The sequence below is a fragment of the Erinaceus europaeus genome, chromosome 7 (genome assembly GCF_950295315.1).
Source record: "Erinaceus europaeus chromosome 7, mEriEur2.1, whole genome shotgun sequence".
Classification (NCBI taxonomy): domain Eukaryota; kingdom Metazoa; phylum Chordata; class Mammalia; order Eulipotyphla; family Erinaceidae; genus Erinaceus; species Erinaceus europaeus.
Window position 1 is genome coordinate 56609155 of NC_080168.1, and position 26111 is coordinate 56635265.

A 26111-nucleotide genomic window follows, 5' to 3' on the forward strand; every position below is an offset into this window, starting at 1 on the left:
CAACAGTAAAACAACAAGGGCAACAAAAGGGAATAAGTAAATAAATAAATATTTTTTAAAAATTTCAAGTTGTTAGCAAGATAGTGAGTGATGAAGTAACACTTGAAATTATAGGGAAAGTGAAAACTAGGCAGTATAATTAGACAAGGACAATTTAGCAACGGTCAACGGTCATATTTACTTTCCCCCCCAGTTTTTTACTATCTTAATGTGTCATCCCCTCCCTGTGCTTTTCATTAGCACAAGAAGTTCACTTCTACCCATAATTCAGAAGGAAGTGGTGGGGGCAGGGGAGGAAAACCTCTTAAGATCCAGGACGGGGCTCAGTTGTAGAGCTTGTGATACATTCAATGATAGAGTGGTGCTCTGGCCTGCCTCTCTTTTTTCTTTCCTAAAAAGAAATACAAAATTTTGTTGGTGGGAACAATGTGGATTTGTACCTCTTGTAGATTTGTAAATCAATATTAACTCACTAATAAAAATGAAACCAACACAAAATATTTTTTTAAAAAGTACAAAAACTTTAGAAAGCATTTTAAAAGATTTTTTAATATATATTTATTTTCCCTTTTGTTGCCCTTGCTGTTTTTTTATTTTTGTTGTGGTTATTATCGTTGTTGTTATTGATGTCCTTGTTAGATAGGACAGAGAGAAATGGAGAGAGGAGGGGAAGACAGAGAGGAGGAGAGAAAGATAGACACCCGAAGACCTGCTTTACTGCTTGTGAAGCAACTCCCCTGCAGGTGGGGAGCTGGGGGCTTGAACCGGAATCCTTATGCTTGTCATTTGTGCTTTGCGCCACCTACGCTTAACCAGCTGCCCGACTCCCAAAAAGTACAAACCTTTTTTTTTTTTTTTTTTTTTAACCAGAGCACTGCTCAGCTCTGGCTTAAGGTGGTTTAAGGGATTGAACCTGGGACTTTGAAGCCTCAGGCATAACTTTGCATAACCATTATGCTATCTACCCCTGCCCAGTACAAAACTTTTAATTTAAATTATTCTTTTGTCCTATATGGCTTGCAAGTGCACAATTTGTGTTTTGTCTTTTAAAAGAATATTTTGTTATATCCCATCAATATTGTTCTTTATATTGCTTTTATGATTAAGAAAGTTTTGTAGTGAGACAGGAAAAGAAGGCATATGTTGGAACATGCTTTTTATTAAAAAAAAAAAAAAGCAATAGCATTGAAAATAGTCCATTTATGTTTTAAATTTCATGTTGAAACTCAGAATTTACAGGCAAATAATAAGTTTGACTAGTCCCGTGTGCCCTAATTTTTAGTAGCTTCAAATAGAATCAGCTAAAATGTATATAAAAAGTCAAAGTAATTCCTCCTATTTTTTTTTTTCTCCTCCAGGGTTATTGCTGGGCTCGGTGCCTGCACCATGAATCCACCGCTCCTAGAGGCCATTTCCCCTCCCCTTTTGTTGCCCTTGTTGTAGCTTCGTTGTGGTTATTATTATTGCCCTTGTTGACGCAATTCGTTGTTGGATAGGACAGAGAGAAATGGAGAGAGGAGGGGAAGACAGAGAAGGGGAGAGAAAGATAGACACCTGCAGACCTGCTTCACCGCCTGTGAAGCGACTCCCCTGCAGGTGGGGAGCCGGGGGCTCGAACCGGGATCCTTACGCTGGTCCCTGCGCTTTGCGCCACATGCGCTTAACCCACTGCGCCACCCCCTCCTCCTATCTTTTTAAAGACTTTCTAATGCTTTCATTATTTCTTAAATATTAACTTTTTTACTTCCTACATTGTCATTTGGTGCTTTGGAGGATAATTAATAAAAGTAGTTCTCAGTCATGACTCATATTCTGACTTTATCATAAATCATTTCTCTAGTATTTGCAGTACATTTTCACATAGAAATAAGCCTTCTTTAAAATTTTTTTTTTAATCTTTATTTATTTGATAGAGACAGCCAGAAATTGAGAGGAAGGGAAAGATAGAGAAGGAGACAGAGAGATACCTGCAGCATGGCTTTACCACTTGTGAAGCTTTTCCCCTGCAGGTGGGGACCAGGGGCTCAAAGTTGGGTCCTTGTGCATTGTAATGTGTACTCAACCAGGTGTGCCATTACCCAGCCCCTCATAGAAATAAGTCTTGTGCAAGCAAACCTGTCCTGAAGCCAGCTAATTCATGATGTATAGTACTGGGAAACAAGTTCATTTGCAATATTTCTTTGAATGGGTGTGTCCCTCTTCTATATTCTTAGAAGGCCGTCCCTTTGGCCTTTCCCTCCCTCCACTCATCCCTTCCTTCCTTCCTTCCTTTTTTCTTTTTCTTTTTCTTTCTTCTTTTTCTTTTCCGGCCACTAGAGTTGTCTCTGGGGCTCAGTTCCCTTTATGACAAATCTACTACTCCAGGTGGCCATTTTTTCCCTCCTTTATTTGATGGGACAGAGAGAAATTGAGAGGGGTAGGGAGATAGGAAGAGAGACAGACACCTGCTGTACTTGCTCTTGTGATGCTCCCCCCTCCCCTGCAGGTAGGTGGTGGGGGGCTTGAACCCAGGTCCTTGCACGTGGTAGCATGAGCATTTAGCTGATCCTTCAGCCACATTCAATTAACTTAGCTCTCAACACCTCTTTGAGGCCTCTCTTTCGGTCAGCTCTATAGTTAACACTTGCTGTCACCTGCACATCTTTGTACATCTTGCAAATAACACTCTGACAGCCCAGCATGGACCCTCAGTTCTTGTCTCCTTCTTTACCCCTCTCCTCTACCATCCTGGCTCATCCCTCAATTGACAGTTGAGTACTGAAGGCCATAGATTATCTGTATGTGAGAGCAACAACCAGACTCCCTACATACTTATTTTATCACTGATACTGGGTTTCAGGGGACTCAGGATGGGAGGAGAAGATAGAAAAGGAGGAGGGACTAATTATTTTGAAATATAGTTAAGACAGTTTAGAAGCAAATATGTTCTTAGTGCCACAGTAATACCTGCAGCTTCATTAACTCATGCCATAAAGTCTAGAAGTGAATCTAATAACTATGGTAATATTGAAGCAATGAGTATAAATGACTTTTCAGAATATCTGCATTGGCTGTAATAGAAAACTCTCTGGCTGGTGAAATAGCTCACTTGGATAGTGTGCTGCTTTGACACGTATGTGACCTAGGTCCCAACCCATGTTGAAGGGCAGGGGTTTGGTGCAGTGGTCTTTTTCACTACTCTTTCACTGTCTCTGCTTAGGAAACAAAAAAAAAAAGATTGACAAAGCCCAATGGAAACTAACATAACAAATGAAATCAGAACTAAGCCAGCTTCACACATTAAAGCAAAAGAAGCCTATTTTCTGTACAGGAATGGTTTGTTTTTCTTTTTTTTAGTATTTATTTGTTTTCCCTTTTGTTGCCCTTGTTTTTTTAAATTGTTGTTGTAGTTATTATTGTTATTGATGTCGTTGTTGTTAGGACAGAGAGAAATGGAGAGAGGAGGGGAAGACAGAGGGGGAGAGAAAAATAGACACCTGCAGACCTGCTTCACCGCCTGTGTAGCGACTCCCCTGCTGGTAGGGAGCCGGGGTCTCGAACCAGGATCCTTAACTGGTCCTTGCACTTTGTGCCACATGCACTTAACCCCGCTGCACTACTACCCAACTCCCTGTTTTTCTTTTTTAATGACTTCTGGCTGCTCTCTAGAACCAAGATAATCAAATGCACATAAATTGACCTGGGACAAGTCATTTAACCTCCCTGCCTCTCAGTTTCCTCACATGGAAATTGATGGCAGCTAGCTACTTTGTCTTCCTCAAAAAAGGGTTATTGTCAGAACTTAAGAGATAAAAAAAAAAATAAAAGCTCTTTAAACTGCAGAGCACCTTCTGAAGACAAGGTGATGTCATTATGCATCATAGTGGTGGATGGTGGATGGTGGATGATACTTCACTAAACTTGGAGAGTATAGTCAATAATCTTACAGTGGTGGGAGACGCTAGCTGGTCTAGTGCCTTCACTTTATGCAGAGAAAAATTCCCTCAGTTTTATTTAGTGCTGCTTGTTAAGTTTCAGAAGCATTGCCAATTAATATCCTTTAATACTCAGTACTTTGGTAAAAGCAAGTGTTTTTTTTATATATTTAGTATTCCCTTTTATTGCCCTTGTTTTATTGTAGTTTATATTGTTGTCCTTGGATAGGACAGAGAGAAATGGAGAGAGGAGGGGAAGACAGGGGGAGAGAAAGATAGACACACCTGCAGACCTGCTTCACTACTTGTGAAGCGACTCCCCTGCAGGTGGGGAGCCGGCGGCTCGAACCAGGATCCTTGTACCGGTCCTTGTGCTTCGCACCACCTCCACTTAACACACTGTGCTACTGCCCGACTCCCCAAAAGCAAGTGTTTTAAGATTCTCCCATAAGCAGATGAGAAAGCCAAGACCAAGAAGTAGGTTGGTCAGAAACCAGAATTGAAATAGTCTGTATTTGACCTGTCACCATACCGCCCGAGATTGGAGTTCTGCATTACTCCAGAGTGTAAGATCTCTGCTGTCCATAGCAAGTAGGTTTGGGGATGATTGAGGTTGACTTCTTGTTCATGTTTCCTATTTCAAGTTCTTCAGTGTAGACTCTCCACATACCTGCTCTTTTTTTTCTTTTCTTTCTGGTCTCTTGGGAAAAACAAGTTGGGATCTTGAATATACAGTTTGACCTCCTCTAGACTGCTTCTTCATTCATACATATATGCAGAGAGAGGTGACATCAGAGTTTCTCCCAGTATCACAGTGCCTCCCAGGCAGTGCCTGGGGCTTAAGCCTAGACAGCCAACATGGCAGACACTTACCATCCCAGTGAACTTCTCTATAGTCCTCTTCTGATAATCTTTCTCCTCAACTTCAGTTTTATTTCTACTTATGGGTATCACAGACACTTGTGTTTTGAAGGCATTCCAAAGTAAATACTCACCCCTCCTCAACCTCTTTACTTTTCTTTCTGCTCAACGCCAATAACTAATTAACACTCCTACCCCTCCCCAAAATAGAGAGAACAAAACCTAAAGCAACCTCTCCCTCTCCCCCCCTCTCCCCCCCCCCCCTCTTTTAATGAGAACTCCAGAGAGAAAGACCAGAACACTGCTCAGCTCTGGCCTAAGGTGTGCTGGGGAGTGAATCTGAGACCTTTGGTGTCTCAAGCATGAGTCTTTTTTGCATAACCATTACACTGCCTCCCCAGCCCCTGTCTCCTGTAAGACTCATTAGGGCATGCCCACTCAGATTGCATCACCAGTCTCCTCCCTTCCTCACTCCCGAGCTCATTTTATTGGGGTAATAATGGTTTACAGGACAGTTGTTGACACATGAGTCCAGTTTCTTAGATACTTCCTTATCTCCCCATGATAGGTGTGTCTGCACACCACTCCCACCAGCAACATAAGTCTTTCTCTGCCATCATGAACTAGATCCCCAGTGTCCAGTCTGCCGCCTCCTGTCTCCCTTTCCCCAGGGTCCTTTGCTTTGTTCCAGTATAGCACACACCAAGTCTTAAATTTCACCTTGGACTTCCCTTTCTTTTCTTGTTTAAATTCCACCTATAAGTAAGATCATCAGATTCTAGTTTAACTCAGTTTTTAAGCTCTATGCAAGATTAGATGAATGAGATGCTTTCATCATTCCTTACAACTGAGTAGTGTTCCATTATGTTCATGCACCACTTTCTTAGCCACTCACCTGTCATTGAGACTTGATCTATCTTTCTTTCTTTCTTTCTTTTTTTCTTTCTTTCTTCCTCCCTCCCTCCCTCCCTCCCTCCCTCCCTCCCTCCCTCCCTCCCTCCCTTCCTTCCTTTCTTTCTTTCTGGCTAGTTTATGGTGGTGCAGGGGATTGAACCTGGAACTTTGGAGCCTCAGGCATGAGAGTTTCTTTGCATAACCATTATGCTATCTACTCTCGGCTCCTCGCCTGTCATTGAGCATCTGGGTTGTTTCCAGATCTGGGCTATTACAAATAGTGTTGCTATTAACATAGGTGTGAACAGATCTCTTCTGATAGCTGTCTTTGTTTTCTTTGGATAAATCCCTAGGAGAGGACTTGCCAGAGCATAGCATAGGTCAGTTTCTGTGTTCTGAGAGTCTCCAAACTATTTTCCACAATGATTGAACCCATTATAATTCCCACCAGCAGTGTAGAAGAATTCCTCTTCCCCCTCACTCCCATCCTTTCCAACACTTGTTCTGTCCTTATTCATGGGTATGCAGTAATGACAGTAACTTTTGCATTTCTCTTAAGAGTCAGTGACTTTGAGCATATTTTTCATCTCTGTCCATGCCCTCTCTCCAGTTTTAAATGAATCTGTTTGTTTCTTTTACCTGTGAATTTGTAAAATGTCTTGGTCATTAGTCCTTTGCCTAATGAAAGTCATGCAGAGATCTTCCCCATTCAGTAGTGAGTCTTTCTGTTTTGGTGATGCATTCTTTTGGTGTGCAAAAGCTTTTGAGTTTGATATAATCCCATTGACTTATTTTGTGTTGTTTTCCTGGCTGTTGAACTTGAGTCTTCAAGCACAATTCCAATGCAAACACTGGAATATTCTGCCAATGTCTTCTTCTATGTCCTTGATGGTTTCTGGTCTAACATCCTCCAAGTCTTTGATCTATTTTGAGTTGACTTTTAGTATCACAAGTCTTAAAAGATTACAGTTTTGGTGTTGCTGAAAATTCTGCTGGATGAACTGCAGGTCTTCTGAGAAATACCATGAGGTTTGGTTTTATCATTTAATGTTCTGTAAATAATTTTGTAAGAACCTTGACTGTATTATACTATTTAGGTCAAGCTCACATACATGTATTTATAATGCTTGATCCATGCCTGAAGCTCAATAAACATTTGTTTTAATCAGAAGCAAGGGTTGAGTCCTCACTTCTTTGTTGTTTAAGCCTCGGTTCATAAATCTTGGTTCAGAAGACTCTTCTTTCTGGATAGGAACCTTCTTATGTTTTCATCTTTGGTGTCTTTTTTTTTTTTTTTTTAACAGATTAGGGGAAAATATTCAGTTCATCCACATGCTTAATCAGTTTTAAGTGTACAGTCTTGGAATCTTTGATATTCAAAAACAAAGTGTGAAACTTTGAAGGCAGAAAAAAATAAGTGTTAAAACTGGAAACCTGTAATACTTGCTCAGCCTTTGCTGTGCCCAAGACTGGGCAGATGCCCTGTAGGGTCCACTTTGGGGAAACTTGGTGGTTTGCAGTGTCTTCTGTTGTCTAAAACTTCGTTTGCTTTGGTCAAGCTATTCATATACAGAGACCACTTCAGGGATGTGTGGTTACTTCCTAGTTAGCATTCACACCATTTTGAAGAGGTTTCTTGCGGTTGGCTCAAGCATCGTGACTTAATTGTGGTTTCAGTGTGCAAATATGTATAGATTCTTGAAAGGTGGAGCAACTTGAAGTCTGACTCTTGATGCATGGTGACAAGAGCCTTAGAGAAAGCAACACCAAGTAAAAGTTCCGAGCTCTGCATGAAACATTCTGGTGCTTCTGGATGTGTTTACACAAGAAATGAGATTTAATGAAGAAACTGTTTCAGCTTTTACAGGTCATTAACCAGGATGATCTCTGTGAAGACTAAGCATTGTTACTGAAATATCACAGGTGATTGTGTTCCCTGGGTCTGCTATATTGATCCTCACGCCCCCACTCCCATACCACTTTTATTTATTATAAACATTTATTTATTTATTATTGTATAGAGACAGAGAGAGAAGTTGAGATGGGAAGGAAAGAGATAGCTGCAGCCCTGCTTCACCATTTGTGAAGCTTTCCCCACTGCAGGTAGGGACCAGGAGCTTGAACCTGGGTCCTTGTGCACTGTAGTGTGTGCGCTCAACCAGGTGCGCCATTGCCCAACCCCTCCCATACTTGTTTTAAAACAGGGTTGAGGGAGTCTGGCGGTAGTGCAGCAGGTTAAATGCACATGGTGCAAAGCACAAGGACCGACGTAAGGATGCAGGTTCAAGCCCCCGCTCCCTACCTGCAGGGGAGTCGCGTCACAAGCAGTAAAGCAGGTCTGCAGGAGTCTTTCTCTCCCCCTCTCTGTCTTCCCCTCATCTTTCCATTTCTCTCTGTCCTATCCAACAACGATGACAACAATAATAACTACAACAATAAAACAAGGGCAACAAAAGGGAATATATATATATATATCTATATATAGATATATATATAGATATATATATCTAGATATATATATATATCTAGATATATATATCTATATATATATCTATATATAGATATATATATATATAGAGAGAGAGAGAGATGAAGTACTGGCATTGCGTTAAATGTTCCCAGTATAATTTCATATTTTACTCTCATAATTGATCCATTTTGATGAATGTATGTGTGTATATATATGTATGCATATATATGAATCAGAAATTATATATGAATCAGAAATTATACATATGAGGCCCAACTTGTTGCTTGGCATTCACTTCAACTAAGTTAACATTTAGCCTGCGGTAAAGCATTCTTATTTATTGAGAAGAAATTAGTGGGTCTTGATTTATTTGAGTCAGGATTAAAAATTCCCTTCCAAGCAAGGCTTCCTGTCTGCCTTTTTGCAGAACTAATACTCTGAAATTATGGTGTCTGCCTTTTTTTTAAAAAAAAAAAAACTGTTAGTTACTACAATGATTTTTAAAAAAAATCTGGATTGATTTTTGATATTAGAAATGGTTAAGAGATCTGAAACTATTAGGTGTTTAGCACATGTTGTCTAAATTACAATTTACTATTTAAAAAAACCCATTTTTATTACGATGATATAACTTTAAAAGAAAAGTCTACCTATGTGTAAAGCCAAGTATTTATAGATCACTGTACTAAGTAGATAACAAAGGTATATATATATATACACACACACACACACACACACACACACATATGATACATATGTATAATATGTAGGAATTAGAAAGACCAAGAAGAAGGAGAAGGAGAAGGAGAAGGAGAAGATGATGATGGCGAGGACCATGGCTTGAATTCCAGCTTTTTAGTCATATTATTTATTTATTTATTTATTTACCTCCAGGGTTATTTGCTGGGGCTCAGTGCCTACACTGAATCCACTGCTACTGGAGGATATTTCCCCCCTTTTTGTTGTCCTTATTTATCATTGTTGTTGTTGTTATTGCTGTCATTGTTCAATAAGACAGAGAAATCAAGAGAGGAGGCGAAGACAGGGGGAAAGATAGACACCTGCAGATCTGCTTCATCCTTGTGAAGTGACCCCCCCCCCCCCAGATGGGGAGCCAGGGGGTTTGGACTGGGATCCTTCCGCTGGTCTTTGTGCTTAGCGCGATGTGTGTTTAACCGCTGCACTACTGCCTGACCCCGAGCCATCCCTGGTCAAGTCAAATGTCATCTCTCTGAAGTTTAGATTCCTCATATGTAAAGCAGGGATAATAGCATTTGCTTTATGGGACTGTCATAAGGACTAGGTAGCATAAAGCAAATCTAGTGCAAAGTAAGTGCTCACTAAGTGACAGATAGCTCTGTCCCTCAGAGTAAAAGACAGGTACTTCTCTCAATAGAATTTACTGTGGATGTATGCTGGGTCTTTTACAATACATGTTTGATTACCCTCATGTGTTTCTTTTCTTTCCCCCCTCATGTGTTTCATGATGTATAGTTTTAGAAGAGTACTTAAACTAACGGATACTAAAAATATAAATAATATCTGTGGCCCAGGAAGTGCCACAATGGGTAACGTGCCAGACTTGAAGGTATGAGGTCCAGGTTCAATTTCCAGCACTGTATGCCAGAGTGATGACATGGTTCACTTTGATAACATCACCCCAGAACTCATTCTTAACTTGGGCCCCGCGGCAAAGAAGTGGCTCACTACATTCCTGTCCCACATCTTGGAATCCCAATCTATGCCCAAAATTTGGCGTTGTGCGAAGATAATCGCAGTTTTGAAACCAAAGAAAGACCCAACACTGGCCGCCAGCTATAGACCAATTTCTCTCCTCTCCGTGTGTTACAAACTCCTTGAGAGGCTGCTTCTGTCACGTATTTCTCATCTTACAGAGAAATTCCTATCACCCACCTAAGCTGGTTTCCGCCCAGGAAGATCTACCTGCGAACAAGTCCTGGCCCTCTCAACTTACATTAAAAATGGATTCCAGAAGAATTTAAAGACGGGTGCTGTCTTTGTTGATCTCACAGCAGCCTATGACACGGTCTGGCACCGTGGTCTCCTAGTCAAGATCTCAAGATACCTGCCTCCATGGGTGGCCAACACCATATTGTTTCTTCTCCAAAACAGAAGATTCCGGGTGCATCTGGGTGACAAGTCTAGCAGATGGAGACTTGTCTCAAGTGGCCTCCCCCAGGGCTCTGTTCTGGCTCCTACGCTATTTAATATTTACATCAATGACCCTCCAGAAACTTCTTCAAGGAAATTCATCAACGCCAGTGACATCTGCTGTGCAACTCAGGCATCCAAGTTTGACATCCTCGAGGAAACACTCACGAAAGACATGTCTCTGATATCTGATTACTGTAAAAAAATGGCGACTAATCCCTAGCACTGCAAAAACAATATCATCTGTTTTCCATCTACACCATGCCTCGGCCTCCCGTGAGCTTAATGTGCAGCTTGGCGGTACGAGAATCCGGCATGAAGCCCAGCCAGTCTATCTTGGCATTACTCTCGATCGCACTCTGTCATTTCACAAACATCTCATAAAAACTGCAGCAAAGGTGGGTGCGAGGAATAACATCATTGCAAGACTGGCCAGCTCCTCATGGGGCGCGAGCGCTTCCACACTACGATCATCATCTGTGGCATTATGCTATTCCACTGCAGAATACTGTGCCCCAGTATGGTTCTGTAGCCCCCATGTCCACTTGGTCGATTCCAAATTATATTCCTCCATGAGGATCATTTCTGTAACCATCTGTTCCACCCCGGTTCCATGGCTGCCAGTTCTTAGCAACATTGCCCCACCAGATATTCGTCGGGATGCGGCATCATCTAAGTTCATTTTCCGCGTCTACGCTCGACCGGACCTGCCAATATACGCGGATATCTTCACCCACCCTGTCCAACGCTTGATGTCTCGTCATCCAATCTGGTCTCCTACACCTACACTGAACTTCTCTGTTCCAGTCTCTTGGAAACAGAGTTGGCAGTCAGCTGAGGTAAAGAACAAACACCTCATCACAGACCCCTGCAAGCGTCAACCCGGCTTTGACCTAGCATGTTATGATTGGGCCCTCCTCAGTCGCTATCGAACAGGCCATGGCCGGTGCGCCGCTATGTTCCATCTCTGGGGAGCCAGAGACGACCCGAACTGCCCCTGCGGCTACAGACAAACTATGACCCACAGAGTCAACGACTGCCACCTGTCCAGATTCAAAGGAGGTCTCGAAACTTTACATCAGGCTCAACCTGACGCTGTTGACTGGCTACGGAAGAAGGGCAAACGCTAGAAGAAGAACTTTTCATAAATATATGCATATATATGTAAATCTTTTTGAGAAAGGAATGTATATAGTATTTAGCAGCTACTGTGGTATGAGTCTTTCTACTTTTATGAATATTAATTCAGTTAATCCTTGTTACTGTGAAGGAGTCACTGTTACTTTTCACATTGTACAGACAAAACTGAAGCCAAAACAAAGCAGTAATTGTCTTGGGTCATACAGGTGCTAGATGAGAATATTGATATCTGATTCCAAAGTTCTTATTCTCCATTATAGAACCTCTTCTCAGATTCCTCTTCCTCTCCTTCCTCCTCTTCCTCCTTCTTGCCTCCAAGGCTATCGCTGGGGCTTGGGTGCCTGCACTACTAATCCACTATTCCTGGAGACTTATTTATTTATTTATTTTTACTTTTGTTGCCCTTGTTCATTGTTGCTATTATTATTGTTGTTATTGCTATTGTTGTTGGATAGGACAGAGAGAAATGGAGAGAGGAGGGGAAGACAGACGGGGAGAGAAAGATAGACACCTGCAGACCTGCTTCGCCACTTGTGAAGCAACTCCCCTGCAGATGGGGAGCTGGGGGCTCAAACTGGGACCCTTATACCAGTCCTTGTGCTTTGCACCATGTGTGCTTAACCTGCTGTGCTACCGTCCAGCCCCCCCCTCCTCCTTCTTCTTCTTCTTCTTTCTTTCTTCTTCTTCTTCTTCTTCCTCTTCTTCTTCTTCTTCTTCTTCTTCTTCCTCCTCTCCTTCTCCTCCTCCTCCTCCTCCGCCTCCTCCTCCGCCTCCTCCTCCTCCGCCTCCCCCTCCTCCTCCGCCTCCTCCTCCTCCGCCTCCCCCTCCTCCTCCTCCGCCTCCCCCTCCTCCTCCCCCTCCTCCTCCCCCTTCCCCTTTCCCTTCCTCTTCCTCTTCTTCTTTCTTCTTTCTTCTATCTTCTGTCTTCTTCCTGAAAACTATGTGTGGGCTTCGAAGAAGGAAAAAATGCTTTTGCTAAAATATAAAAAGAAAACCCACAAATTAGAGCCAGGTTGAAGAAAATGGACTAGTTAACTACATTTCGTCTAGCTTATTCCATATAATATTAACCTCCTTGACATATATCATAGCTCCACATACACATCACGGCACTGTCATACCTCAGTGACTTTCACCTGAGGGGCAGAAGGTAACCGTGTTAGCGGTGTTACAGAACAAACTTCATCTTAGGTGAGTTTATTAAAGAATCAAACTGAGAATTTGAGCCCAGGAGCAACTTGATTTTGGAACAGTTTCAGATTGCTCTGAGAAAACAGATCCAAAAATTTGGTCCTTGTGTGTATACGTGAGGGGAGGAGGGTACAGTGAATATTACTAGGAATTCTACAGAATGGTGGGTCAGACGACAGGTTTCTTCTGTCTCGTTATCTATATGCTCAGGTAACCTAGCAAGATTTCTTTTTCCTTTTTTCTGTCTTTCTTTCCTCCTGGGTACCTAGACAGAGTTCAGATTATGATTGCTCTAGTCTTGGCAATTTACTAATTGATTAAGTTTCCACATTTATAGTGATTGTTTGTATATAATGATACACTGAACATTAATAACAATAAACCCTGTATTTCACCTTTTTCTTTCTTTGGAAAACAATGACCATGGCAACATCATTTTAGTTATTCCTAACCATGTAGACCCTTTGACATTTGGCACTTTGTGACACTTGTTTATTAATGTATGTTCGATCACCCTTATAGTTTAAGCTGAATGAATAAATTTAAAAATAAGCCACTGGCTTTAAAAACTTCTCTTTATAACTTCTCATTCCACTCCTGAAACACAAAAAGTTAACATTGTTGGCACGTGTTCTTCCAGATAGATGATACCTACTCCCTGTGTCCATTAAGAAACTGATACTATTCACACCCAGGCCTCACCTTTCCCACCTCTTTGCTGCTGATCCTGTTGCTCTGTTTAGAATAGGCTCCTTTCTTACAACCCATGTTTTGCATATAGGTCTCCAGGGTAACTTTGGTGCTATGATCTGATCACAGTATCTTCTGGGAGTCTAGAACTGCAGAACCAGAGCTACAAAAAATGTGTCTTTCAAAAGAAGTGAACTGAATGGAGATAGTATATAACATGGATAAAAGCTTCATCAGAGGCCAGTCAGAAACATAATGGTTATGCAAAAGACTTTGATGCCTGAGGTTTCAAGTTCCCATGTTCAATCCCCAGTACCATCATAACCCAGAACTAAGCAGTCCTCTGGTGTCTCCCCCCTTCTCAATGTCTTTCATTAATCTGTATATATATATTTGTCTCCAGGGTTATTGCTGGGGCTCAGTGCCTGCACTATGAATCCACTGCTCCTGGAGACTATTCTTTCCCTTTTGTTGCCCTTGTTTATTGTTGTTGCTGTTATTATTGTTGTTGTTATTGCTGTCATTGTTGCTGGATAGGACGGAGAGAAATGGAGAGGAAGGGAAGACAGAGAGGGAGAGAAAGATAGACACCTGCAGACCTGTTTTACTGCTTGTGAAGTGACCCCACTGTAGGTGGGGAGCTGGGGGCTAGAACCGGGATCCTTACTCCAATCCATGTGCTTTGTGTCATGTGTGCTTAACCTGCTACGCTACCACCTGGCCCCCAAATAAAATATTTTTTAAAGAAAAGCTTTGTGGTCTGGGAGGTGGTGCAGTGGATAAAGCATCAGATTCTCAACCATGAGGTCCTGAGTTCGATCCCCGGCAGCACACGTATCAGAGTGATGTCTGGTTCTTTCTCTCCTCCTCTTTCTCATGAATAAATAAATAAATTCTTTAAAAAAAAAAAAAGAAGAGAAAAGCTTCAGCAGGTGCTGCAGAAGATTTGATGTTAGAAAACTGTGTAGGAAAATGCCTTAAGGGGCCAAGTGGTGGCACAACTGGTTAAGCGAACACATTTCAGTGAGCAAGAACTTGGGTTGAGCCCCTGGTCTCCACCTGCAGGGGTAAAAGCTTCATGAGTGGTGAAGTAGAGTTGCAGGCATCGGTCTGTCTCTCTATCTTCCCCCTTTCCTCTAAATTTCTCTCTCTCTAGCCAATAATAATAATAATAATAATTAAGACTGCTATTTCTTATTCTTTTAAAAAATTTTTTTAATTTTATTTATTTTCCCTTTTGTTGCCCTTGTTGTTTTTCATTGTTGTGGTTATTATTGTTATTGATGTCGTCATTGTTAGATAGGACAGAGAGAAATGGAGAGAGGAGGGGAAGATAGAGAAGGGGAGAGAAAGATAGACACTTGCAGACCTGCTTCACCACCTGTGAAGTGACTCCCCTGCAGGTGGGGAGCCGGGGGCTCAAACCGGGATCCTTATGCTGGTCCTTGTGCTTTCTGCCATGTGAGCTTAACCCGCTGCGCTACCGCCCAACTCTCAAGACTGCTATTTCTTTAAAAGAGGAAGGAAGGATGGAGGAAGGAAGGTCCCTTGAATTTAGTGTTGGCATCATGCTTACATAAGACTTTGCAAGTCTTCCAAGGCCTCTTTGCTTTGGAAATATGATTGATTCAATCTTGATTCTGAGATTATTTTCATTTGTGTTCTTATTGACACTGACTACTTTCAGGTTTTGAAATCTTATCTTCTCCCTGTTGTTTGACCTGTGTTACTTACTCCATGATTTTTCATTTTATTTATTTCATTCATGTTATCCATTCAGTCAACCAAACGGTGCTTTTTCAGCCTTTCCTTTGCTCTCTGGGTGGCATACATGATCTTACCTGAGGGGCTGCTGTGTTGAGTGGATGCAGATGCCCTTTTTCATGGAGTCCCATTTTTAGCGTGGGGCTGTTATATTCAAGCAGTTGTCCTACAAACCATTGTACAACTACAACCGTGAGGGGGCTGGGCGATAGTGCAACAAATTAATTGCACATGGTGTGAAGTGCAAAGATGGGTGTAAGGATCCCGGTTCGAGCCCCCCAGCTTCCCACCCTCAGGGGGGGCACTTCACAAGCGGTGAAGCAGGTCGGCAGGTGTCTTTCTCTCCCCCTCTGTCTTCCTCTCCTCTCTCCATTTCTTTCTGTCCTATCCAACAATAATGACATCAATAACAAAAACAATGAGAAACAACAGGGGTAACAAAAGGGAAAAAATGGGGGTCGGGCTGTAACGTAGCGGATTAAGCGCACATGGCGCAAAACTAGGACCAGCATAAGGATCCTGGTTCAAGCCCCCGGCTCCCCACCTGCAGGGGAATTGCTTCACAAGTGGTGAAGAAGGTCTGCAGGTGTCTGTCTTTCCTCTTTCTGTCTTCCCCTCCTTTCTCCATTTCTCTCTATTCTATCCGGCAACAACGACATCAATAACAACAATCATAATAACCACAGCAATGATAAAAACAACAAGGGCAACAAAAAAAGGGGGAAGGGGAAATAGCCACCAGGAGCAGTGGATTCATGTTGTGTGGTCCGAGCCCCAGAGAACCCTGGAGGCAAAACACACACACACACACACACACACACACACACACACACACACACACACACACACACACACACACACACACATGATAAGCTGAATGGAGGCACACACAGTATTTAAAGACCTTTGGGAGTTGACTAGATTGAGAACCACCTGGTATCTAAGGAATTCTCCAGGCCACCAAGGGAAGGCAGTTTCTGTTTCTGTAAGCACAGTTGGTACTTGTATTCCAAAATACACCATGGTAGGTAGGTTTCCAGAACTCAAGGTGACCTGTGTGTCTGGAAAGTATAGACCCAAAGTGGGGCAGGGCAGTTATGGCAGGAAAAAGTGGATATAGAGTCAGAGCGTGAAGGTTAACAGTGTTTTGTGCTAATCCTCAGAGTAGAAGGCACATTTCTGTTTGGAGAAATTCTTTTGGAGAAGAGATTGGAGAGAGGCTTGCCACTCAGTTAGGAGGCCATCTCAAATGCCATTTTAATGAATTTTCAGAAGTAAAACCCTGCTGTGTTTTACCCTGTTTGTGCTTCGCATTTGGGATTTGCATGGTGGAAGCTTGCTTTCCATCTGCCTTGCAAAGGATCTTGAATCTACCTAGAAGCAAGTAAAGGTGAAGGTTACTTGGGACCCCTAGCTATCTGGCCAACTGGTCTTTGGTTGCTGTCACTCTAAGAGACCAGGCTCAGGTGAATTGGTCGCCTAGGGCTCTCTTGGCTGGCTCTTGATGATTCCAATGACATTTGTATTATTTTCTTGCTAGATATGAGACTGGTGGCAGTGGCAGTAATAGAAAATGCAAGCTGCTGAGTGCTCTGCAGATCTATGTACATATACATATATATACTCAATTATTTCTCACCTAGTTTCATTAGGTGTTAGAGCTTCTGTTTTCCCTACTTAAAAGGTAAGAATGAAAAAGGTCCACAAAGACCTGTGGCATTGCAGAGCACATCTTAAAACTCAGACATTGTACATCTAAAAACCAAGCTCTTCACCACTGTTTTAAGTGGCAAACGTTCAGAAATGTCAGATAAGAGAGGTTAAATTTACATTATTGGGGAGACATTTTAGATGCAGGTTTGAAATCATATTCCATGATGGAGGGTGCACTACAGTATATTAAACTTCCTTTAATTTTAGACAATTAAAAATTCTGTGTTGAGAGTAATTAAAAGCCTGCACTCCATGGTTCTTAGGACATGCACGAAAATGCCAGGTGTCGAGGAGTTTGTCGAGGAGCTTGAGGGCGCATGCATTGCAGCCAGGAAGGAGTGCAGATCGCTGGTTTCACCCTGGAGTGCTGTTCAGTTGTGCCTGCTGAAAGCTGCTTATCCCATGACCTGATAATTCCCCTCTAAGCTAAGCATCCAGCAGAAATGTATCTGCTCACTAAATGACTTGCTGAAGACTGTTTAGAAGGTCACGGTGGGCAGAGGGTACCTCGTCTGGTGGACCTCATACTTCTCTTTGCGTGAAGCCATTAGTTCAAGTTCCAGTACCACATGAACATGCTGAGGAAAACGGAAAACTCCACAGGTGGTAGAGTGGTGCTTTGGTTTTTGTTTGTTTGTTTGTTTGTTTGTTTTTACCAGATTACCAGAGCACTGATCAGCTCTGGTTTATGGTTGTGCAGGGGATTGAACCTGGGACTTCAAAGCCTCAGGCATGATAGTCTGTTTGAATAACCATTATGCTATCTAACCCTGCCCAGAGTGGTGCTTTGGTTTCTTTCACCTGCTCCCTCCCTGAAAAAAAAAAAAGAAAGAAAGAATATAAAAATTGTGCTGGGGAGGCAGCCCAGCAGTATGAGAGGCCCTGGATTCTTTCCCTGGCACAGCATTTCTTAAAAAGACTGTTTATGATATCTGTTATTAATAACAGCAGAAAACTGGAAACTACCCAGATGCCCAGCAGTGGTAGGTAAATACACTGTGGCACATTCACATAACGAAACACAGTGCAGTAAGAATAAATCATCTGTAATCTCAGGACCAACTGCAAACCCTTTGCAATTGCTACTATACCAAAGCAGAAATAAGAAACAAGCAAACAAACAAAAAAGATGGATAAGATTTGACTCCAACAAAGCAAAGTCTTCTCTAGCAATAAAGAAACGAACAGTCAAAATACAAATAGAAAACAATTATTTAAAATCAATTTTAAAAATGACTACAGACATCCCAGGCAAAATTGGATGTTGAAGGCTATTAATCTGGAACCAATACAGGTACAGGCATGTTTATCAAAGCCGTGAAAATAGACTTGGGTTTTGACCCATCAGTTGTACATCTAATGATTTACCCTAGAAAAATAATTTTCTTATCAAGGCTCTTCACATTAGCATTGTTAATAAAAGAGAGAAGGGAAAAAAAAGATACCAGCCTGAGCATATTCAATTAGAATTCATCCCATCTGTTCAATGAAATAATCTACTGTTATTAAAAAAACAGAATGAGATCTATATTCATTGACATGAAAAGAGAGTCACAGTGTACTAGCATATTGGGGGGGGGGTGGAAAGTGCAAATTATAAAACAGAGAAAATATATGCATGGCAAAGACTCCTGCCTATCAAAGCATGTTCTTCTTGGGCTCACAAATAGACCATCCTCCCACCTCCATCCTTTTCCCCCAACACACTTTCATTTCGGTTTGCCTTCTGACTGTACAATGGAACGTGAGCAGAAATGTGACCTTGGACCTTGGAGCTGCCTGCTGAAGGTGGCAGAGATCCTAAAAGACTGCAGTGAGTGGAAGTGACCCCCTTCCCTCGGTAGCAGCTTGACTTTTCCCAGAAAATCTACGTGTGTGTGTGTGTGTGTGTGTGTGTGTGTGTGTGTGTGTGTGTGTGTGTGTGTGTGTGTAAATATTTTTAAGGTCTAAACTAAGTTAATGCATCAAGACCTACTGCAGGATAGCACAAAACAACAACAAAACTCCAGTGTTCTCACCACAGCCTTAGCTGGTTCCCAGCTATAGCTTATTGACTTATGATCTCCCTGAGGCTCTGTTTGCTTGTCATTTCCTGTGCTTTCCTGTGGCCTCTCATACTGAGTCACAGGGCAAGTGAGTCTCTCTGCAGGCTGAGGGCTGATGGAATTGAATTTTAGTGAGATTCAAGATGGTAACTTCAGGGAGAACTTTAAAAAATATATTTTTTTATTTTATTTTTATTACTGGATAGAGACAGAAATTGAGATGGAAGGAGGAGATAGGGAGAGAGACAGAGAGACTCCTGTAGCCCTGCTTCACCACTTGTGAAGCTCTCCCCCCTACAGGTGGGGGCCAGGGACTTGAACCTGGGTCCTTGTGCACTTTAATATAAGTGCTTAAGCAGGTGCACCACCACCTGGCTCCCCCATCTCTCTCTCTCTCTCTCTGTGTGTGTGTGTGTGTGTACTAAGTCAGTGTTCTCTATCAGTTAAACTTCTTTTAACTCATGCTGCTATTTAAGTCATTATTAAAAAATAACCAAGTCCTTGGCCTCCACTAGACATTTTACTCACAAGATTTCGCTCCCTGGGCTTACATGACTGTCTTTGAGCTAGTCTGTGTGCAGTCACCTTAAAGTCTATAAGAGAAAAAGAGGAAAGCTTGCCTGGTAGCTTGTTGTGCTCTGCTTAGTCAGCAGTCATGCCCCTGGGTTTGTGACCAACAGTTGAAAGAAAAACAAAACTTGGGTGTTGTGGGTTTGGGAGAACTGCCTGTCTAGACTCCCACACTCAAGGTTGGTTAACTTCCTTGGGTTGCACAGACAGAAACCAAATCTTTATCAAAAGAAGTTGCGCAAGGACCAGCGTAAGGATCCCAGTTCGAGCCTCTGGCTCCCTACCTGCAGGAGTGTCACTTCACAAGCAGTGAAGCAGGTGTGCAAGTGTCTTATCATTCTCTCCCCATCTCTGTCTCTCCCTCCTCTCTCGATTTCTCTCTGTCCTATACAACAACAACAACGGCAGTGACAACAACAATAGTAATAACAACAATAATGATAAACAACAAGGGCAACAAAAGGGAAAAAATAGCCTCCAAGAGCAGTGGATTCATAGTACAGGCACTGAGCTCCAGCAATAACCCTGGAGGCAAAAAAGAAGAAAAGAAAGAAAGAAAAGGGAAAAAAAAAAAGAAGTTGCTTGTTAAAAAGTGGCCACTGAGGGAGTCAGGTGGTAGTGCAATGGATTAAGTGCACGTGGCGCAAAACTCAAGGACCGGCATAAGGATCCTGGTTCGAGTCTCTGGCTCCCCACCTGCAGGGGTGTCGCTTCACAAGCGGTGAAGCAGGTCTGCAGGTGTCTATCTTTCTCTCCCCCTCTCTGTTTTCCCCTCCTCTCTCCATTTCTCTCTGTCCTATCCAACAAAGACAACAACAATAAAACAACAAGGGCAACAAAGGGGAATGAATAAATAAATATTTTTAAAAAGTGGCACTAAAGGTATTGCATGTGTCAGAATGATGCTCTGTTTTTTTTTCTCTCTCTCCCTTACCCTCTCCCTCTCTTCCTCTTCCCACCCCTCTTTTCTTCTCCCTGTCCCTCTCTCTCCTGCCCTACCTTACTCTCTTTTTGATGGCACTTGAGGGGGGGGGGGATTGGTGAGGGAAGGGAGATAAGAGAGGGAGAGACAGGTCAGTGGGGCCAGTTGGTGGTGCACTTGGCTGAGTGCACATGTTACAGTGTGCAAGAAGGATCTGTGGATATTTGAGTCCTGCAGGGGGAAAGCTTTTCAAGTGGTGAAGTAGTGCTGCAAGTCTCTCCCTCTCTCTCTTTCTCTCCCTCCTTATCTCCCCTTTCTCTCTTGATTTTTGGCTGTCTTTATCTAATAAATAATGTTGTTTTAAAAATGTTGACTTTTAAAAGAAGAAAAGTCAAAAAGTGCCCCACCATCCATGAAGCTGCGTTTGTCTCTTTGGCAACCTCATGCAACGTTGAGGATTAAACCCACAGTCTCATACATGGAAGGTTATATGCTCAGCTGTTGAATCACTCTGCCATTCTTATTTACTGTTTTTTTTTTTTTCCATGTGTTATATATCCTCTTCTCCCTCTAATGCCAGCCCGGGATCAGTTTCCCCTGCATAAATCTGGTTTGGGTGAATGATGGCAGCCCTTAATTTTGCCCCTTCTACTCGTCAGTGAACATCAGGAGAATTAACTCATCATCATCCATGAGGCATCTGTGGTAGCATGTACTGTTTCATTTTTTATTGCCCCCAGTATTTTTTTTTCCTCTTGGACTGTGGTGCTTGCACGACAAATCCACTGAACCCAGTGGCCATTTTCCTTTTCTTTCTCTCTGAATCTCTCTGAATCTCTCTCTCTCTGACAGGGCAGAGAGAAATTGAGTGGGAAGGGGGAGCTAGAGAGACAGAGACACCTGCAGACCCACTTCACTTGTGCAGCTCTCCTTCTGCAGGGCTTGGGGTGTGAGGGGTTTGAACCTTGGTCCTTGAGCATGGTAATATGCATGTTCAACCAGGTGTGTCAACACCTGGCCCCAGCATGGGTTTTTTTTGTTTGTTTTGTTTTTGCTTTTCTTCCCCCTGGGCATTGATAATTTCATATCTTAATGCAGACTGCATTATTGTTCCAGTCTTAAATGTGTGGTCATTAGTGGAGAGGGTTAGTTCATCATACTAGTTGGTTCAGATCAAAAGCCCTTATGAGCTGTCTTCACCACCTCTTAGCGGTTGGAATAGTCATGATGTATTTTTGCACAGGAAAACAGAAAAAATATATATATATGCCATGACCTTTCCAACAACCAAATGCTTTTAAAAAATATTTTTATTGGAGACCGGGCGGTAGCACACCGGGTTAAGCACACATGGTGCGAAGCCCAGGGACCAGTGTGGGATCGTGGTTCGAGCCCCTGGCTGCTGAACTGCAGGGGGGTCGCTTCATAGGCAGGCAGTGAAGCAGGTCTGCAGGTTTCTTTCTCTCTTCCTTTCACTGTTTCCCCTTCCTCTTTCCATTTCTGTCTGTCCAATCTAGCAACAACAACAGCAGCAATGGCAACAATAACAAGGGCAACGAAATGAGAAAAATGGCCTCCAGGAACAGTGAATTTGTAGTGCAGGCACCAAGCCTCAGTAATGACCCTGGAGACAAAAAAAAAAAAAAAAAAAAAAAATCATGTTTTACTTTAATGAGAGAGAAAGACCAGAACTGCTTAGCTCTGGCTTGTGGTGGTGCTGGAGATTGAACCTGGGACCTTAGAGCCTCAGGCATGAGAGTCTTTTGTATTACATTTATGCTATGTCCCCAGCCCCAACCTAATACTTTTGAACCTGACTCAGTCCCTTAGACTGAGTCTACTGTGGGTAGAAACAACCTTCAGATTACCTCTAAGACTGTACTTCTGCAGACAGAAAGAATGGTCACCTGGCTGCCATGTTGCTTCATTTGTTTTGAAGTACTTTCTTTGGTTGGCTTAATGGCTTTTGAGATTTACTTTTCATTGAAATCATGTATTTGGAGTCTGTTGATGGGGGGAAATTTTGTTTTATGCATAAATAGGCTGTTCTAATACAGGGTGAACTGCAGGCTTTGTACAGCCAAAGTGAGTTATACCTTATTTCTGCCATAGATGAAACAAATCACTTGTGGCAAGTCCATTTGTGGGAACCACAGGACTCTGAATTGAAGGTAGTTTATTGCAGTGATTTACAAAGAAATAGCCGTGTAACAATTTCTTTGGGGTGGAGAAATAAAAACATGATACCTATAGCTTTGCCTTTGTTTGAATATTAAAATTTTTTAAACCCTTTCATCTCCTTGCATCTTCCCTTCCCCCTTATGGTCACATGGGAACCACACATATAGGCATGTATTCTGGCTTCCACAATCCCTTATTACACGGGATACCAGTAAGAAAGAATATTTCAACTTTTATTCCTGAGACCTTGAGGTCACAGGTTCAGTTCCCAGTGTCGCCGTAAACTAGAGCTGAGCAGTGTATGCTTGTATCTGTCTTTGTCTCTGTAACTCATTAAAATAAGTACATATTTAAAAAAAATAAAGACCATTTCAAGTGAGAAAAAGCATGTAATAATACTAGTGGGTCATACCATGTTGAAATTTCGAGTAACAACATGTTATATTAAGAAACAGTTGGGAGTCGGGTGGTAGCACACTGGTTTAAGCGCAGGTGGTGGCAAAGCGCAAGGACCTGCGTAAGGATCCCGGTTCGAGCCCCCGGCTCCCCACCTGCAGGGGTGTCATTTCACAGATGGTGAAGCAGGTCGGCAAGTGTCTTTCTTTTTCTCCCCCTCTCTGTCTTCCCCTCCTCTCTCCATTTCTCTCTGTTCTATCCGACAACAATGACAACAATAATAACTACAACAATAAAACAACAAGGGCAGGGAGTCAGTCAGTAGCGCAGCAGGTTAAGCGCACATGGTGCGAATCACAAGAACCAGCATAAGGATCCCAGTTCGAGCCCCCAGCTCCCTACCTGCAGGAGAGTCACTTCACAGGCAGTGAGGCAGGTCTACAGGTGTCTGTCTTTCTCTCTCCCTCTCTGTCTTCCCCTCCTCTCTCCATTTCTTTCCATCCTAACAACATCAATAACAAAAACAATAACTACAACAACAATAAAAAAACAAGGACAACAAAAGGGAAAACAAATATTTAAAAAAAAAAAAAAACCAAGGGCAACCAAAGGGAATAAATAGATAATTAAAAAAAAATATTTTATTTTGTTTATTTATTTATTCCCTTTTGTTGCCCTTGTTGTTTTATTGTTGTAGTTATTATTGTTGTTGTCGTCGTTGTTGGATAGGACAGAGAGAAATGGAGAGAGGGAGGGGAAGACAGAGAGGAGGAGAGAAAGACAGACACCTGCAGACCTGCTTCACCGCCTGTGAAGCGACTCCCCTGCAGGTGGGGAGCCGGGGTTCGAACCGGGATCCTTTTTTATTTATTTATTTATTTATTTATTTATTTATTTATTTATTTATTTATTTATTTTTTCCTCCTCCAGGGTTATTGCTGGGCTCGGTGCCTGCACCATGAATCCGCCGCTCCTGGAGGCCATTTTTTCCCCCCTTTTGTTGCCCTTGTTGTAGCTTCGTTGTGGTTATTATTATTGCCCTTGTTGACACAATTCGTTGTTGGATAGGACAGAGAGAAATGGAGAGAGGAGGGGAAGACAGAGAAGGGGAGAGAAAGATAGACACCTGCAGACCTGCTTCACCGCCTGTGAAGCGACTCCCCTGCAGTTGGGGAGCCGGGGGCTTGAACCGGGATCCTTACTCAAACCGGGATCCTTATGCCGGTCCTTGTGCTTTGCGCCACCTGCGCTTAACCTGCTGCGCTACAGCCCGACTCCCAAATATTTTTTAAAAAGAGAAAAAATAGAGTTAAATGAGTGAAGAGTGGTGAAAAACTGTGTCATTATTATGCTTGAGACAACCTGGACCTTGGGGTCAGGCAGATTTGACACTGAATCCCGATTCTAGTCTTGATATCTTTGGGTCTCTGTCTCTTTTCTCTGCAAAGTGAGATGAATGTCTGTCACACAAAACTAAAACAGTGTACTTTGGGTTGGCACATAGTAAACATGCAAATAATGATAGATAGGATTATTATTTTGAAACGATAAATCCAGTTGCCTGTTTGTTTTTCTCTTTGTTGCTTATTGTCTTCTTATTTCATGCCCCTCCCCTCCCCTGGCAGTCCTAGAAAGCATGCATCATTTCTACCCCTAGAGAGAAACCAAGTTATCCAGTAATGGTTTTAGCAGCTTTGCAGATGTTGTATGGCCAGGAAACACACTCAGACCAATTTTCAGTTTTGTCTTTGTGCCAAGAAAACCCTATTAAATGCTACTGAAGGATTGTCAAGTTAAAACAAAACACACAACAACAACAACAACAAAAAAAGGACCCTTGTAAATTAAATACCTCAAGGGCAAAAAAGTAAGTTTTGCTCACCTATTTCTGACTAAGACCTTATAGAAGGAGATCAGAATGTCTAGCCCTGTCCAGGACTGGGCGAGTGTCCTGGTTTTCACTCATCCAATTACAGGTATCTGAGTGACAGTTGGCTACCTCTGTCTACCTGTCTACCTCTGACTCCAGTTTTACGTTGCCTTCTGAGATTGAAACTCTGGGGTTGAAAGATTCACAAGTGGTCTAATGCTGACTCTTTTCTAAGTGGAGAGAAGGGAACAAAAATGACTATATCAGATGTACCCACTGAGTCTTTGGTGAATCCCATTTCATTTTCTTTTCTTTTCTTTCTTTTTTTTTTTTTTTTTTTTGCCTCCAGGGTTATCGCTGGAATTCAGTGCCAGCACTACAAATCCACTGCTCCCGGCAGCCATTTTTTCCTTTTATTGAATAGGAGAGAGAGAAATTGAGAGAGGAGGGGGAGATAGAGAAACACAGACACCTGCAGACTTGTTTCACCACTTGTGAAGCAACCCCACTCCCACCCCCTTCCTGCAGGTGGGGAGCCAAGGGCTTGAACTGGGATCCTTATGCTGTTTCCTGTGCTTTGCACTATGGGCGCTTAACCAGGTGTGCTACTGCCCGGCCTCCTGAATCCCTTTTTCTGAACATTAATGTGTTAAAGCAAAATGCCAAAATCAAACAAGTGTTTCTGTCTCTATTATTTTTATTGTTTCTGGGCTTCACTGCTGTGGCCTGACTTCTTTAGATAAAAAGAGGGAAAGAAGGAGTTGGGAGGTAGCGGAGCGGGTTAAGCGCAGGTGGCGCAAAGCGCAAGGACCAGTATTAAGGATCCCAGTTTAGGCCCCCGGCTCCCCACCTTCAGGGGAGTCGCTTCACAGGTGGTGAAGCAGGTCTGCAAGTGTCTATCTTTCTCTCTCCCTCTCTATCATCCCCTCCTCTCTCCATTTCTCTCTGTCCTGTCTAACAACAATGACATCAATAACAACAACAACAATAACAACAACAACAATAGCGACAAGGGCAACAAAAGGAAAAATAAATAAATACTTTAAAAAAAGAGGGAAGATAGCACAGTTATGAAGCTCCCCCCAATGGGGTGTGTGTGTGTGTGTGTGTGTGTGTGTGTGTGTGTGTGTGTGTGTGTGTGTGTGTGTGCTTGCTTGCTGTATGTCTGAACCAGTGTTATGCACCTGGCAGAGTAGTCCCCCTCTTAGGTGAACTATTTTCCAGGCCCTGCCTTTACTATTTTCAGCTTTGAATTCATATGAGAGGGGGAGCCAAAGCACCACTTCAGCACAGAAGCCTCAGGCTAGGAGTCCTGTAT

General features: G+C 42.5%; 1 protein-coding gene across 26 annotated transcripts in view; it reads left to right on the forward strand.

Moving 5' to 3' along the window:
• PLEKHA5 (pleckstrin homology domain containing A5) overlaps window positions 1–26111 on the forward strand; it is a 297283-nt gene that overhangs the window by 48567 nt on the left and 222605 nt on the right. Inside the window, exon 4 of one of the 26 annotated variants that reach the window (XM_060194469.1) lies at window positions 7528–7610. The exons of the other annotated variants lie outside the window; for them this stretch is intronic. Coding sequence (XP_060050452.1) covers window positions 7528–7582 — 55 coding nt within the window. The 3' untranslated portion in view covers window positions 7583–7610. Of the gene's footprint in view, window positions 1–7527; window positions 7611–26111 lie in introns of those variants that run through there. 26 annotated transcript variants of the gene reach the window in all.